At 36.7% G+C, this 16578-nt stretch overlaps 1 protein-coding gene across 5 annotated transcripts in view; it reads left to right on the top strand.

Annotated features, from left to right (window-relative positions):
* Window positions 1-10974, top strand: part of CRMP (Collapsin Response Mediator Protein) — a 486710-nt gene extending 475736 nt beyond the window's left edge. For all 5 annotated transcript variants that reach the window (XM_067140710.2, XM_067140711.2, XM_067140709.2 and 2 more), the window contains one exon: window positions 9475-10974. In XM_067140710.2, coding sequence (XP_066996811.1) covers window positions 9475-9557 — 83 coding nt within the window. In that variant the 3' untranslated portion in view covers window positions 9558-10974. The remainder of the gene's footprint in view (window positions 1-9474) is intronic.
* The last annotated feature ends 5604 nt before the right edge of the window (window positions 10975-16578 follow it).

Here is a 16578-nt window from a genome sequence, read left to right as displayed (position 1 = left end):
GGCCTTTCCTATCCCATCGTCGCCATAAGACCTATCTGTGTCGGTGCGACGTAAAGCCCCTAGCAAAAAAAATATATATCTCAATTAATAGTAATACAGCATAATTAGTTTTTTAGCATAAAAATGTGTGCCATAGCATCTCTAATGCCTTCACTGTTCATAAATGACGCGCTCCTATTCCCAATATAAATAAAAATGCTTATTCTGTACGAAATATTTCTCTGTCTTATAGATCACTCGTGACTTGACAGCAGACACACTCGACAAAAAGGAAGCTCTTTGCGGACATTGCTTGCACGGTATTCGCAAGACAAACTGAAAAATTGTTGCGACCACGTAAAAGACACTGAGCAGGAATACTGGGAGCGTGACAACACCATGCATAAGGAATTAGAATTAGACCAGTCCGACATCAACCTCGGTGAAACTTCAGATGACACTGATTCAGACGAGAGTGAAGATTATTCTGAATAATTTGTAAATAAGATCCCCGAACTCCGAATATTAAACAAAAGTGATCATAGAACACGTAAGAAGTCCGATAATATTTTTGCTCTGCTTTTATGAGACAGATTTATATTGTCTATTGTTCCGGAGCATTTTATTGCTGTTTTCGTTGTTTTTGTTGCTGCTGTTGCTGTAGGAGACCTGTTCTCTGTCATAACAATAGCAGGTTATTCAAGAGTATTATAAATTATTATATTTCTTCTGATGGACAAGAAAAGTAGATATTGTTAATGTTATTATGAAAGTAGCTGAAGTATTTCTACTAATGCTTCTTCTCTGCATTTTCCCGACAAATTTGCATTAATTAATCTCTTTTATACGTATTTCACTAGAAATCACGTTAAGTAGATTATATCTCCCGGCTGTCAGTGGAAACAACTTCCTCCTATTCGTTAGGCGATTGATGAACTGATAGCGCGTACCGATGCGCCTTTCCTCGGTATACAGTACAGTACAGTACAGTACAGTTTCAAACGAACTTCCTTTATTCGCAGTATTACCAGTTGCAAGTTACTGTCTTATGTTCAATTGATTTTCTACCAAATGGTTCAAACCTTTTAATTTTATATAACAGATTTCATATTCGTAAGAATGTATAATAAGAATGTATAAGAATAAATTAAAGGCTACAGAGTGCCAAAATATTGACCTCCACTTTTACTATACACTGAGATTTATTTCACGTTGTGTCGAAAGCATCATCCGATATGAATTCTTTTAGGCATGGCCCTCTGATTTCTTGACGTCACCAACATTTACGACGAAAGTTACGAAGTATTTCCGTACTGGAATAGAACTGAAATTTTAGAATGTTATGCTCAAAGGCCTGTGTAGTTAATTGACAAGGTTTTAAGGCAGACAATCGAAATATAAGACTCGATTTGTACAATGTACGGTACTATTTTATTTTCACTAGTTTATCATATTAAGTAATTCCTACACCTTTGAGTTAGTGTGATGTATGTACACCAATGAGCCATTGCATAATGACCACCCCGACCCGGGAACGTATCGCGCCTAAGCTTTCCACACTATTTCAGTCAGTTCCCAGGGCTACGTCCGCTGCCTGAACTCGACTGTCAGCTGGAGGAAAGGTTCAAGTTCTTCCCCCACCACCAGCGCGAACGCTCCCATAGTTCCTCGCACACGAGGCCAGGCCACACCTCCGGTCGTCCAGAAAGACGCTTACTACGAAGATGGACTATAGGGTTGTCTGACGGAAACTAAATACTAACAACAAAACCAGTCTGGCGAGAATGTAACGTAACATGGTGAACACCGGTAGCAGCCTTCAGCTGTTATCGTCGTTCAGTTGCTCGTAAACATAAAACCAGTTTGGCAAGTATATTACGTAACATCTCGTGGCATTACAAAGGTAGCGTTCAGCTGTTATAGTAAAACCAGTTTGGTACGGATGGCGCGTGACTTGCCTGTTGTCAACGGAATGCTATTCATTCGCAGAACGAGGCATACTACCTATTCTAAAAACATCATATCACTTTGCTCTCGAAAATAACTTCCGCGGATTACTAAAAGTTTGATATATAGTGGTTCGTCACATCGTTCTCTATTGCTACAAGAAATATCTGCACGTATACACCTAACACCCTGTATACAGTTCCTAAAATATATTACTTCATTTGTATTTATTTTGATATCATCCGTTTGATATTCCCTACCCTGTCATCAATTTTGGTCTATAGGGTTTGCAGTCATTAATATTGTGCATTCAACATTTCACACAGTCTACCTCTTGCTCCAACTGACATCCTGTTTGCATGCCAGTTAGAATGAACATGAACTGTATTATTATCTTATCTGTACTTTGAACATGAACTGTGCGTGGAGAATGCTTGCTGCCTGTGTACAAAACTGTAGAAGGTGCAGGTCTTCTCTGCTACCTAACTGTTGAAAATAAGCTTGCCTCCTTTCTTTTTGCTATCAAACTAAATGGTTTCTTTGAAATAATTGCCTGCTTGCTGTTCATGACATCATTAGAGTATTTCTTGATTTATGAGAGGCTTTTTATTTTATGATGCTGCTCTGCTTTTATAGATTATTATTATTATTATTATTATTATTATTATTATTATTATTATTATTATTATTATTAGGGGTCGGAATTTTTGAAGATATATCTTAATCAAAAATCATTGATCTGCATTTAGTGCTGTCATCCAGGTGGCAGATTCCTTATCAGTTGTTTAGCTATCCCCTGCCTGTCGTAAGAAGCGACTAAAAGGGGCGACCAAAGGATGACTGTATTTAGAACCATGAAACTACTTGTGATTAGTACCACCACGCAGGGAACACCATGGGTCGCTTTTACTTGCGCGTAGTACCACTATGTTAGGTACCAAATATGATTGTGATTAGTAGGAACAGTGTGTGTTGCCGGCTTCTGCTCGCCAGGTGCAGGTCTTTTGAATTGACACCCGTAGTTGACCTGCGCGTTGTGGTGAGGATGAAATGATGATGAAGACGACACATACACCCAGCCCCCGTGCCAGCGAAATTAACCAGTTATGGTTAAAATTATTGACCCTGCCGGGAATCGAACCCGGGACCCCTGTGACCAAAGGGCAGCACGCTAACCATTTAGGCATGGAGCCGGATTTGTCACAGTATTTTTATCCATTCATTGGTAATCGGAACCCCTTCGTTCGTTAACATTAGCAGAAATCAGTTCTGTATATAACATGTCATGATTATAGCAGTCTCCATAAATACCTGCCCCTGATGATGATGATGATGATGATTGTTGTTATTGTTATTATTATTATTATTATTATTAATATAACCAATTTAACCAGTCTGATGGAAATTTGGATATGAATCTGTTTTAAAGTGTTACTAATATCTGCTTATTTAATGCTTGTTGTATGCTTTTAGGTAAGTGAGGATTTGGTTCCCAATTTTACAGATTTATGCATGCAATTTCCTTGTTGCTTGATGCATGCTGTCTTTGGTCCATTCAACCACAAATTAAATTCATATTATTGCTGAATTTTATTGTTAGTGAATTATGAAATATTAATTGTTTTTATTAGGAAGTTGAAGCAATATCAGTGCAACTTCCAAGATTTTAAATTTTTTAAATCCCTAAAGCAGTGTTCGGTTTTTCTTGTAAAACATATACACAAAATCATTTATATGCTTATACTTAACAAGTTTCATGGGATGATTTCTTAAATATTTTAAATAGCTAATAACATGTAATGAACTAATAATTTTTCTCAAAAGACTAACGGTAGAACAATCCACATAGGTTCATTCACTGTTGTGTATTTGATCTTCATATTGAAAATTATAAGTTCACATCTCTTATAGTCTGAGTAGATGTTTTGTAATTCTGGTGTAATTTCCTGGCCAGACATCTTGCTGACACCTTAAGAGGAAATGCAAGTGAGCTGTAGAAGTCCAGTCTAACCGATTCATACTTCTCTATTTTATTTTATTTCCTTTCTTTTGTTCTTTCTGTACCTGAATGTAATGCCACTTTCAACATATTTGCTTTACTGAGCTTTCAGGCCTTATTCTCTGTAATTTAATAAGTTTGAATACGGCCTAATGAAGCACGAGAACATCTATAATTAGATTCTGACTACATTAATTGTATCTAAGGAGAGGAATGAAGCAAATAATAGTGTTGAAATCTTTACTTTCCTACTAGAGAATTGCACTTCAGAGGAGCAGTATTGTGTAATACAATAATTGTAATGGTCACAGAAGTGAAATCAAGGTTAGCTTCACTGAGAAGTGGCCCAGCAATACAGTGCAAACTAAATGAGTGAAAGGAAAGTGTACTAGTGGGTAGAATGATTCGAAGAAGACTAAACATCCATTGTTGATGAACAGTACTGGGGTCGTCTGCTAACAGCTGTCGTTGCTGAACATATTGTTTGCATAGATTGTACTTATTTGTTGCAGTAGGCAGATTTCTGTGGCTACTGTTTCTAACGTGGTGAACATAATTGTTGGAACTGCTTATTGGGTCATCATGCGAATCCAAAATATTTGCAATCTGTATGCCAGGTTAATATGAGTTCATGGATAATTAATGAACACAAGTTGAATTCTGTACAGTGTTGTATGACTTTGACATGTTATCGTCCTGAGGACGAAGAGTTTCTTGTATGCATAATTATGTAGGATGAAATCTGGTTTCATTACTTTTCAAAGTATCTAAATTCACCAGATCCTGGTATGTATATGTTTTAAATCCTCTATCAAGAAGTTTTTCCAGGCTAAGACTGCAAATGACTCTACAGCAAACTCTGGCATACAGTGAACTGTTACGAGAACTATGAGAGAAAAAGGACTCTATCGAGGAAAGTTTTTACAATACAGACGCACTGATAAATAAGGATTGGATGAAAGAGGAATACGAGTTGAGACATTTGATGAAACCCTTTCTAATACACGGCTTTCACCACCATATCTGTGCCAAGAAATCCTACCACCGGGCCAGCCAGGAGTGTGTTTATGTATTGTACCCTTGGTAATGTCAATCAGCGGTAAGCTCCTCTATCATCTTCTTCTGCCACGGCGCTCTGTAATAAAATATACTTACTGCTAGGAGACTCTCATCTGCTTGGGGCGTGATCAGTTCTGTACTCTTCTTCATCCTCTTCTTCAGGTATCGAAGGATCAAGTACTATGGGAACGATATTCAGTACTAAATGATAATGGACCAGGTTAAACTTTTACTAATTAATTTATTTCAATTGAGATTAATTAAAAATCAGAAAAGTAAGCACACCAAGTTTTAGAATGGACTTGGGCTGCTAAACGGCCATCAGTAGCTCGGTTACGTCATAATCAAGAACTCTTATAACCGAGTAATTAAAATTGAAATTAATTATTGACACCACCGGTGTACATCATTGACAAATGACTGACGTAATCTAATTACCTTTACCTGCAATGCCAAATACATTAATTGTTATATAGAAGAACTCCGAGCAGTCTTAAAAATTATATTTTGTTAATTTAATTTGCAGATATCAAAAATAAAATCATCAAAAGGATTACACTGACTTCTGTGAATTTGCACTGCTCTGATAAATTACGTAATTAGAAGTTTCCTGAGGACACACCTGAGTTTAGGAGTTCACTGCTCCCCGCTACCTTATTATTTAAATTCCCGTAATCTTAAATGTGATCTCAACTGACCTTTTATGCACTGGTATCGGAAGGGTACCCAAACAACAATTTTATACATGAGCATTTCATGAATCACTGTGTAGTCACCACGGATTACCTAAATTAAAATTTACATAACGAAGTCAACTGAAGAGACCTGCCTAACAATTACACATTAATTTAAATATTCAAATGTTTAACTCTACCAGGTTTGCATGACTTGCATACCTTTTACCTTGATTATTCTTAATTCTGTTGTTTTACACATACAGTCTTATACACTTTCAACTCTACACAGGCCTGTTTAGCGACTTAATATTTGATAAGTTGCACTGTGCCTGGATGCTGTAAGTGTAATGTTGTTTTAAGAATGTAACCAATCTGTCTTTCTCCCCTAAGGTTATTGAACTCATATTTACATTAGAGTGTGAGTGAATCCTCCCATGTTGACAAAGAAAACAAATTAAACGAAAAAATGAAAGAGACCACTGAGTTTCAATAATCAGTATCCTACGATCTAAAATACACTCCTGAAGGAGAAGGCATCCTATTATAACTAACCTATAGTATTTACATCAAACAAAAAGATCACATACAAATTAAACTAACTTCAATCTTAGGTGCTGAAGGCACCTGTCATTTAAATGACTGGAACGTCACTCTACTACAATATGAAAGAAAATCAGGTTCAAAACCAAATAGGCATAAAAATACGTACGACTGAGAAATCCACAAATTATCCTTCCATGACAAGATTACGAATTAAAAAGTCAATCAGAATGCCTGCACAAAGAAACAAATATTAATTTAAACTCCGTAGCAAATGTTCCTGGGTCATAGCTTATTGTTACAATTCACAGGTGTAAATTTTAGAGTGTAAAATAATTGGGTATCAATTTAACCCTGCTTCAATATCAGAGTACACAATCTGGAATAAATTAAATATCGATTAAATGTTCACAGTGCATCTGGATGTGAGTATGGGGTCTCATCTCATGTATGCAAGCCTCTTAGGCAGACCTCTGCTTGTCTCTATTTCTATTACACCATGGCTAGTTCTTTATTTCTTATTTCCTTGTAGATTCTCATTTTCTCTTATTTCATCAAAGCTTCATTACTATTCTTCCTTAATGCATAGACATTTATTCACTAACTTATCGCCTGTTTACCAGGACTATGTCTACTGGTATCTCAATATATTATTTCCACTTCTTGCGGGAATTTTTCTCTTTCTCATATTTTTTGTTTATTGCTCCGTATTTCATTTACCTCAGACCTCAATTCCCATCTAGACATCTGATCTGCACCATGTTATTTCACATTTTCATATATCACTTATTACAAATTCCCAGTTATTTTTGTTACTGTGTGGCCAAAAAAAAAGGTGACTTCCTCACATTACATTTAATCGATATTGAATTTATTCCAGATTCTGATATTGAAGCAGGGTTAAATTGATACCCAATTATTTTACACTCTAAAATTTACACCTGCCTGTCTCTATTTCTATTACACAGTGGCTAGTTCTTCTTTATTTCTTATTTCCTCGTAGATTCTCATTTTCTCTTATTTCATCATGACCTCGCTCAACCTGCACAGCCTGTAACATGATCCTATATTCCTCTACTTCCTATCAACTGATATGAATATGCGGCAAAGCGACGCTCTTGAATACTCTGTCATATCTGTCCCTGTTCTGAAGTCAGGCTAGGAATTGTTCTCTGCTCACATTCGTTGTCCTCTGCTAGGCTGGTCATTGGAATGTCCTTAATGAGTTTTAAAGACCTGCTCCCTCAATCGAAATACTGGTGACTACACAAGGGATTTACTAACTGCTTCCTTACTACCTGTACAAATGTTCCGTTAGCCTTTGTGGAATGTCATTCTCTCCCCTTTACTGTTCCAAAACAAACCAGCAACTTGTGTTTCTCCCATTGACGTGCGATATACACGTTGTCCTCGGCAATAGCCAACGATTATGTTAAGAAAATCCTATTTCTTCCCGGCGAGTGAATAAATAAAGTTTATGAATTATTCACTTACATTTCGATTATCTGGTTGTAATTCCTGATTAGTCTGTAACCTGGCGTTCCCTCTCGTATTCGGTTGAATACTCACACGATGGGCTTTACTTGTAAACTGAAGTGCTGAAGTGTGCTCACAACAAAGTACTGAGTGCTCACTGCCGAATGCTGGAATATAGAGTGTTGAACTGATGACTGCAGAATACCGACTGACTGACTAGTTCAATGGACATCTGTTATATGCCTACGGTCCAAATACGTGATTCTCACCCAGCTTCTGGTGATATTACGGAGCGTCACAATTTTATCCATTGGCTTCGCTAGGTTATGAATCCATGTCCATGGTTTCTTACTTTTACTGTATCACGGTATGGAGTAGAAAGTCTGAATACGATCGTACTGTTTTGCCTAATTCACTTGGTGTCGGTTGAATTAAATTAACGTCGGCCATGTGCTTAGTGGCGTATCTTAAGTTGCTCTGTCTTACACGGCCTTGTGGAAAGTTTTCAAAAAATGTTCTCAGGGTGTGGTGACCATCTGTCCCACGAGTGCAGCAGGCGGAAGTTCTCATGCAATATTGGGGTAAGTGCATTTACAACATAATTGTTTAACAACCCCCAACAGAACGTGCCTTACCTCTGCCAAGCTGGCTTAGCTCTTCCACGTTGGTGGGTTGTGAACAATCTGCAGTCCTCGCTAAAATTGTCGAATGTAAGATTTATACAAAGAATCTGATGAATTAATGTATTCTGCCATAGCGCCTAAGGCAATTTGGGTGCAGTATTTTGCAATGAACAGTGTGATACATATCACGTAATGAAGTGCAAGAAGAGAAGTCTCTCCGACTCAATTTTGCTCTGAACAAAGTTCTCCTTGAGTAAAATGTTATTTTTTTAAATGTAATATTGCAAATTTTGCACATTGTGTGCAATAAAAAATATTATTATTATTATTATTATTATTATTATTATTATTATTATTATTATTATTATTATTATTTTGAAGCAGAACTCAAAAGACAATCCATGGAATTGCAGCACACATCATCTCCTGTCAAGAAAATGATCAAGGCAGCACCCTCTGCTGGAAAATTTATGCTAGCATTGTTCTGGGATATGTATGGACCAACTTTTGGGACATTGGAGACAGAAGAGAGTTAACTGTATAAGATACAGCACTATATTCGAAGAGAAACTAACGTCTGCCATTTGCAGTCATTGTCATGGGCTTCATTCTTCTCCACAATAATACATGGCTACATACTACTGCTGTTGCTGCTGCTGTTGGAACAGTTACCACTGTTAAGAACCAAATTGCTAAATCCTGAATCATCCCCATTTCAGTATAGACTATCATGTCTGGGAAGCCTAGGTAACCATTACAAGGATGAAGATTTCATTCTAACCAGAAACTAAAGGAGGCAGTGCATTTCTGGATTAACAACCAGCCTGAAAACATTTTTCTTCTGTTGGTTTATGGAAGCTTGTAGCACATTAAGAATAGATGGTGACTACAAAAAAAAAAAAATCATATGTGACACTGTTGTGCGATTTGTGTCTCAATAAAATGCGGTTTAGTTTTAATTTTGTGTTCAGTATATTTTTTCCAATTTTTTCTTGTTTTTATATGCTGGAAGTAAAAACTTTCATGTAAAATGAATATTTGGCCCATTTGTTTTTGGTTAAGTAATCTCACTGTATTGAGTTTGTAGGAACATTTTAATTAGTACACATTGGAACAAAGTAATTTTTTGAAATTATGGTCTTTTCTTATTTGACTATTCTTTTAACTGTTACAGAGGAGCTGGACGACACTGCTCGAAAATCTTGCATTCGTGTCAAGAATCCACCTGGTGGTCAGTCATCTGGTGGGTTCTGGTAAGGGTACCCGAAACCATCATGCTAACTTGATTGCTTCTGCTGCTTATAGTGTCTGTGAGGAAAGAAGAAGAAATGATGCTTCCTGCATGTACTGGTAGATTTCTTTTCTTTGGTGCGTTATCAGAGGGACATAGCTATTTATTACTGAGGGCTGTTTTGATATTTATAAGTTCATTTATAATTTATTTTATTGAATTGTTTCATTGCAAGTGTTAAATTAGTGTTGTTTACATAATGAACGCTGACATGTGGTCTTTATAGGTCTTAAGTCCATAAGTGAAATACTGGTATTCCTATGAAAGGAAAAGAAAGATAATTTGCGACAGTGTTGTGCAGAATAAAATGTATTGAACTGTTGAAGTACTCAAAATATCAGAGTTTGTATGAAGAAGTGATTACAGAATGTCTCTTGTTACATACTTTAATCTCATATTAATGTTTATTAACAATTTTGACAAGTTTTATATTGCATTTCATAAAGTTGACATGAATATTAATTTTTACTGCTAATATTTATGTTGGAAGTATATTATGACCAATGATATCTTTATCATAACATTGGGAGAGGCATTCTATCTACTGTGCTATTCTCTCATAATTCTCTGACTTAAGAGAAAGAAAAAGTGACTATGACAAAATGCTGGATATTCTGTGGAGGACTTTGTAATTAAACTGATTCCAGTACATTACCAGCTATTTTTTCCAGTTTTCTATATGAGCATTGTATTTCTTAATATATAATATGAGTTGTTTTACATAAATTGTAATTTAAAAATCTATTGGAAAACTTTGAAATGCATTTGATAGTTCTACTTAATGCCATAATTTTAGCATGGAGTCTGCAAAATAAGGTCAATGTTAAGCAGGCAGCCCTGTGATAAAATATCGCAGTACATTTTCCTCATAATTTTTCATATGGTGCTTAATTGAGCTATATTGTATTGCCTGTGTGCTGCTAATATTCATAGTATTTGTTAAGTTTTATCCCTCTACCAAAGGTTACCTTTCATTACCAATAGTTTTAAGATACTGTTTTATCTCAGATATAATGGACTTTATTATTGTAACAGAAGGATCTGTTCTTGTTCTGTTGTGGGTGTAATTCAGCATTTTAGTGCCTATTATGCTGAACTTTTAAATTGGTTATTCTCAGTACAAAACTTTGCAGAAATGAATTCCATTATGGGTAATTTGAATCAGTCCAGATAAATAGAAAATTTTTGTGGACTTGATGTTTGAATATTTGTTGCTTGTGAATGAAAATGTGATTGCTGACAGCAAGTGATTGTTGACCTAATGAACTTTCTTTCCAACCAAGGATAGGGTTGATGTGTGTTGTAAGAAATAATGTGGTAATACTGTCTCTTGTATTTGACCTGGAGTGATACAATGCTGAAATACAAGTGTATAAATCTTCAGTTATCCTCATTGTTTTCTGTAATAAATGCCCAACTGCTTTCCCAACTCACATCAAATTTGCCTTCATTTCCCATGTAAATTAAAAGATGGTGATGTTCTGTTTATATCTAGCTCAGTGGCCTTGCCTAGTTTATCACTTCTTACCTCTAAATCTTTCAAGTCTGAGTATAATCCTCATCTTCTTGATCCCCGTTCATTCTCTTACCCTTCATAGCAGAGTCTACTATTCTCCTAGGTAATCAATCTATCCTCTGCCGTTCACCTCACATGACCCCACCATCGAAATTGGTTGATATGCACAGTTTCATCCAGTAGGTTCATCCCTGGCTTGGTCCTTATAGTGAGAGCCCCCCACCCGCACCCTCTCCACTGCCATTGTTCCCACTTGTTTCTATTAGCAAATATTTTTAAGCATGAAATAAATATAATTAATATCAGTATTGATGGAATTTTAAAGTATTAATCGAGCAGTAAATGAATCCACTGTCAGTAATTCTTAAGAATAAAAAATCTTTTTTAAAAGTTACTGATATAGTCTAAAGCCAAAATGGCTAAGCAAATGTCTAATATTTTCCTAAATAATATCCAATATTTTCCCAAGTCTATGCTTGAAAACCTTGTAGAAAATAGAGGTTTTGCACATGTTAAGTATAATGCTATGACACTTTGCCTCAAAGAAAGTGGATAACTGCAGTTTCTATTAAACTAACTTTGTGATCCTGACATTAGCGGTGACAGCTCCACTGCACATGAAAGCTGAGCATTGCCTAGGCAACCAGAGCTGTCCTTGAAAGCAAGCAATCGGCTTCTTGACCACGGTATCCTTTGTTCTTCTGTCTGCAAATTTCAACAGGCTCTACGAAACATGTGCCTACACCCATCTATTTGAACCACAAAGTTAGTTTAATTCTACTGTAGTATACAGATAAACATCTCTCACTGCTTTTTATTTGTTTACCACTATTATTGGAACACACTCATTTTGCAGATGTGTGTTCTAATGCCCAGGCTCTGGGATACGATTCCATTGGCCTTGGTGTTAGGTGGTTTGCAATTTCCGTTTATTTGTGTGCGGAAAACAAATTTGTGGGCTAAATTTTTAGTCAAGGATTTAGTTACTCCTTCCATCAATGGCAAAGATCATTTCAGTAGTGTAGGTGTTTTTATGTGTCTAGTGTGATGACTGGCTTTCGCGTGTTGTGTAGTATGTGATGATAATGAGGTAAGGAGAGGGTAAAACCTTGTGTTGGCACATAGACTACTCCTGTCGAATAACACACAGGATTGTGCTCAAGGTTTAATGGCCTCATACAACAGACCACCATCAACAATGTCTTATGCCCGTACTTGATATGAGCAGTGCAGAGACGTTTTAAATTGAACCCAGGTTTTTGGGATGCACTGTTGTGATCCAGAATTTTATACAACCAGTGTCCTGGAGCGTGAGACATTGGGTCGGGATATACAGCAGGGGACAATGTATAAAATTCTGGATCAGAACATTGCATCCCATAAACCGCTCTTGAGGCAGTAGAGGTAGGATCCCTCGCTGAGTCCGAGGGGAAAAACCAACCCTGGAGAGTAAACAGATTAAGAATGAAAGAAAGAAAGAATGAAAGAAAGAAAGAAAGAAAGAAAGAAAGAATTAGCTCTATCAGTACATAACAAATTAATAATATAGAAAATCTATTTTTCAATCTTACCTGCCAGCCAACATTCAGATTGTGAAAATCCTATCCACCAACAGGACTCAAACTGGCTAACCAGCATTTATTTTATGCAAATATTTTATGTGGCATTTCATGAAAAGTAAAGGACCAAGCCTTTAACCTGAATCCGCCCAGCGTGCCATATATGGCACGGCAAACTACACAGTCTTCTTGGACTCTTATTATTGAAACCGCGCGCACTGTATCCAACGCTAAAAGTTACAACTTTATTCTCAAAAAATTCAATCTTGGGCGGATCCAGGTTAATTATTGCTGTATTAATAATATTATTGCCTTTTCACCACAGAAAAGGTTTCTCGCTTATCGGCAGCACTGAGGATGGTTTGGTTTCCCATTTTCACACCAGGCAAATGCTGGGGCTGTACCTTAGTTAAGACCACAGCTGCTTCCTTTCCATTCCTAGTCCTTTTCTATCCCATCATCGCCATAAGACCTATCTCTGTCGGTGAGATGTAAAGCAACTTAACTGTGATGAACAGTTTTTAAGTGGGATGATAACTCTTTAAGTGACCTGCCAAAGTCTGTGCAATTAGAACTTTGTTATACTGAGTGGGTGGTTCGTGACGTGTGGCTGTTAGGTTGCATTTGGGAGATTGGTTTCTTTCTTCCCATTCCTAGCCCTGTCCTACCCCATTATCAACATAAGGAGTCTGAGTTGGTGTGACATAAAACCAGTAGAGAAATAAAACTTGCATTATCTCGGTTAATTTGTTTTCTATAAATTTTCATCTTTAGACACTTTTGTTATTAGAGCTGATTTAACACTGGACTAGCATTAACCAGGTGAGTTGGCTGTGCGGTTAGGGGCGCGCAGCTGTGAGCTTGCATCCGGGAGATAGTGGATTCAAATTCCACTGTCGGCAGCCCTGAAGATGGTTTTCTGTGGTTTCCCATTTTCACCAGGCAAATCCTGGGGCTGTACCTTAATTAAGGCCGTGGCCGCTTCCTTCCAACTCCTAGGCCTTTCCTGTCCCATCGACACTATAAAACCTATCTGTGTCAATGCGACGTAAAGCCACTAGCTAATAGGACTAGCTTTAGATCTTTTGCTATTGGATAAAAATATTGATTAGTTTTTTTTAAATAGTGGTAACATCTCACTAACACATCAAAGATTTTCCGCGATGCAAGGGTGGGTAAGCATCGGGAAGGTAGTGACCGTAACTAAGGTACAGTCCAAGCCTTTGCGTGGTATGTAAATTGTAAAACCATCCTTAGAGCCGTTGATGGTGGGTCGTCTTCTCCTGAATGCAAGCTCACAACTGCACAACCCAAACCACACAACCATCTTGCTCGGTAGATTCATTTTAGTCTACTTTATCATGAAATGTTCCAGTAGTAGATCTACTGTGCTGATATTCCAGTTCTTGAAGGTAGGACAGTAGCGGATCTTCTAATAATAAAATATACTGTGCGGGAGGTGCATTTTGTGCAAGATGGTACAACTTGCAATAACAGTACTGAATTCATTCAATTAAAGACTGCACCTTACAAAATGAAAAAAAAAAAACTCTATAAAATATCTGCTCTATGTATTTGGGAAGTTGAAAGAAAACTATCTAATGTTCCATTTTGTTCGGGAAAAAAAAAGTAGACACTGTCTAGGAGTTAAAAAATAAATATTTTGCAAGTATATTGTTTCATATCTCTGCTCAGGACAGAAATATGACTTGTAAAACTGAGATCACCTCTCAGGTTAGTTATTCAAATATTTCCATTACTCATTAAGGAGGATGGTTTTAAAGACACAACACACTATGTGTTACATAAAATAAATTTCATTATAAAGCCCGTATTGTCATACGTATACTTAATCAAAAAGGTATGGTCAAATGTTCCACCTTTACAATACAAATTTTTTATTTATTTATTTAAATAACATTTAAAAATAACGGAACATATTTCATCTATCCTGTAGACATCAGCCGAAAAGTTTTAAGATTAAGAACAAAGGACAAGGACAAAAACACATTAAAATAATTCGGAATACCAAATGCTTCAGTTAAAATGTTGAAAAATTATGTTGGAATGTTCTGAGCACAACGTTTGATACTGTTAAAAAAGATATTGAACACGGGAGATAGTAATTCGGTAAAATTGGTAATAGTCCTTCTTGATGTGATGATGTGTTGAAATACAGTTTGCCGAATGTTTAGTTCTAGTAGAATGAAGATAAAAATATTAAATGTATGTTAACAATAAGTTGGTTCCAGTAAAATAAAATTGAGTTCATCATCACGCCAACCATACCTTTTTAAGTACACACTATGTAGTATCTTATTTTTGCTGAAGGTTGAAATGTATAGTTTCCATACATTTCTCATCTATTTTTATTACGTTGTGTGAACTTGCATTGTAAAATAAACACTATTGAGAGCATTAAAATGTAGTAATAATAGCAATTACAAGCATGAAACAACACATCACCTCCATAACTCCATACTTGCGTATATAGTATGATAGGATTCAGAAGTTAGTTGTTTGATTCAAATCTAGGCATTATTGATCTTTGATTCCAAGAGTGTGACTTCAGAATATTCTCATGTTACAGAAAACTTGTTCATAGGTTACGAAATTAATGTTTGAGTGCTATTAACTTGCATATTTAATACTAGCTATTGTACCTATCATTGATGTGTTCGTCCTTTGAAAATGGCAGCAGTAATGCCACCTAGCAGAGATAACTGGCAGCAGAAGAGACAGAGTGCACCTCAACTATCAACAATAGTCAGTAAGTGCAATGTTTTCTTAAGTTTTAGAAACTCAGGACATCGTAGGCCATCACGTATTAAAGCATTCAAAGCCTAGGCATCCAAGCCCCTCTGTTATGATTCTGTTTACCCTCAGTGTTTGAGTGATTGATACTTCATGTTCTGCTCATTTCAGTAGTCGTCTTTACTACCTTATTCATTAGGGGATAGTTGCCACATTATCTCCTTTTATAGTAGAAATCACCACCACCATTGATGCTTGGCCATTGATGGACTTGGTAATAACCTAAATTCGTTATAATCTCCATTATTATAGCATGTACAGTTAAACTGTATCCGGCATAAAAGATTGAAAAATAGATTTTCTAAATTATTAATTTGTTATGTAGTGATAGAACTAATTATTTTTTCTTTTCTTTCTTTCTTTCTTTCTTTCTTTCTTTCTTTCTTTCTTTCTTTATTTATTTATTTATTTATTTATTTATTTATTTATTTATTTATTTCTTAATCTGCTTACCCTGCATGGTTGGTTTCTCCCTCGGACTCAGCGAGGGATCCCACGCCTACCGCCTCAAGGGCAGTGTCCTGGAGCGTGAGACATTGAGTCAGGGGATACAACTGGGAGAATGACCAGTACCTTGCCCAGGCAGCCTCACCTGCTATGCTGAACAGAGGCCTTGTGGGAGGATGGGAAGATTGGAGGAGATAGACATGGAAGAGGGAAGGAAGCGGCCGTGGCCTTAAGTTAGGTACCATACCGGCATTTGTCTGGAGAAGTGGAAAACCACTTCCAGGATGGCTGAGGTGGGAATCGAACCCACCTCTACTCATTTGACCTCCCGAGGCTGAATGGACCCCATTCCAGCCCTCGTACCACTTTTTTTTCAAATTTCGTGGCAGAGCCAGGAATCGAACCCGGGCCTCTGGAGGTGGCAGCTAATCACACTAACAACTACACCACATCTCAAAGGCTTCTAGCCTCTTAATGTCACTCTTGGTTAACGCCCATGTCTCAGCACGATACAGCGTAACTATGAACTAATTCTTCCGAAGATATCTGGAAGTTTGTGAAAAATGTAATAAAAACAAGTATCTCTATTATTATTATTATTATTATTATTATTATCCTTGGCTTTGATTATATGGAAGTGACTGAGGTATG

The sequence above is a fragment of the Anabrus simplex genome, chromosome 2, assembly GCF_040414725.1.
Source record: "Anabrus simplex isolate iqAnaSimp1 chromosome 2, ASM4041472v1, whole genome shotgun sequence".
Classification (NCBI taxonomy): Eukaryota; Metazoa; Arthropoda; class Insecta; order Orthoptera; family Tettigoniidae; genus Anabrus; species Anabrus simplex.
This window is presented reverse-complemented; position numbering and strand designations above follow the sequence as displayed.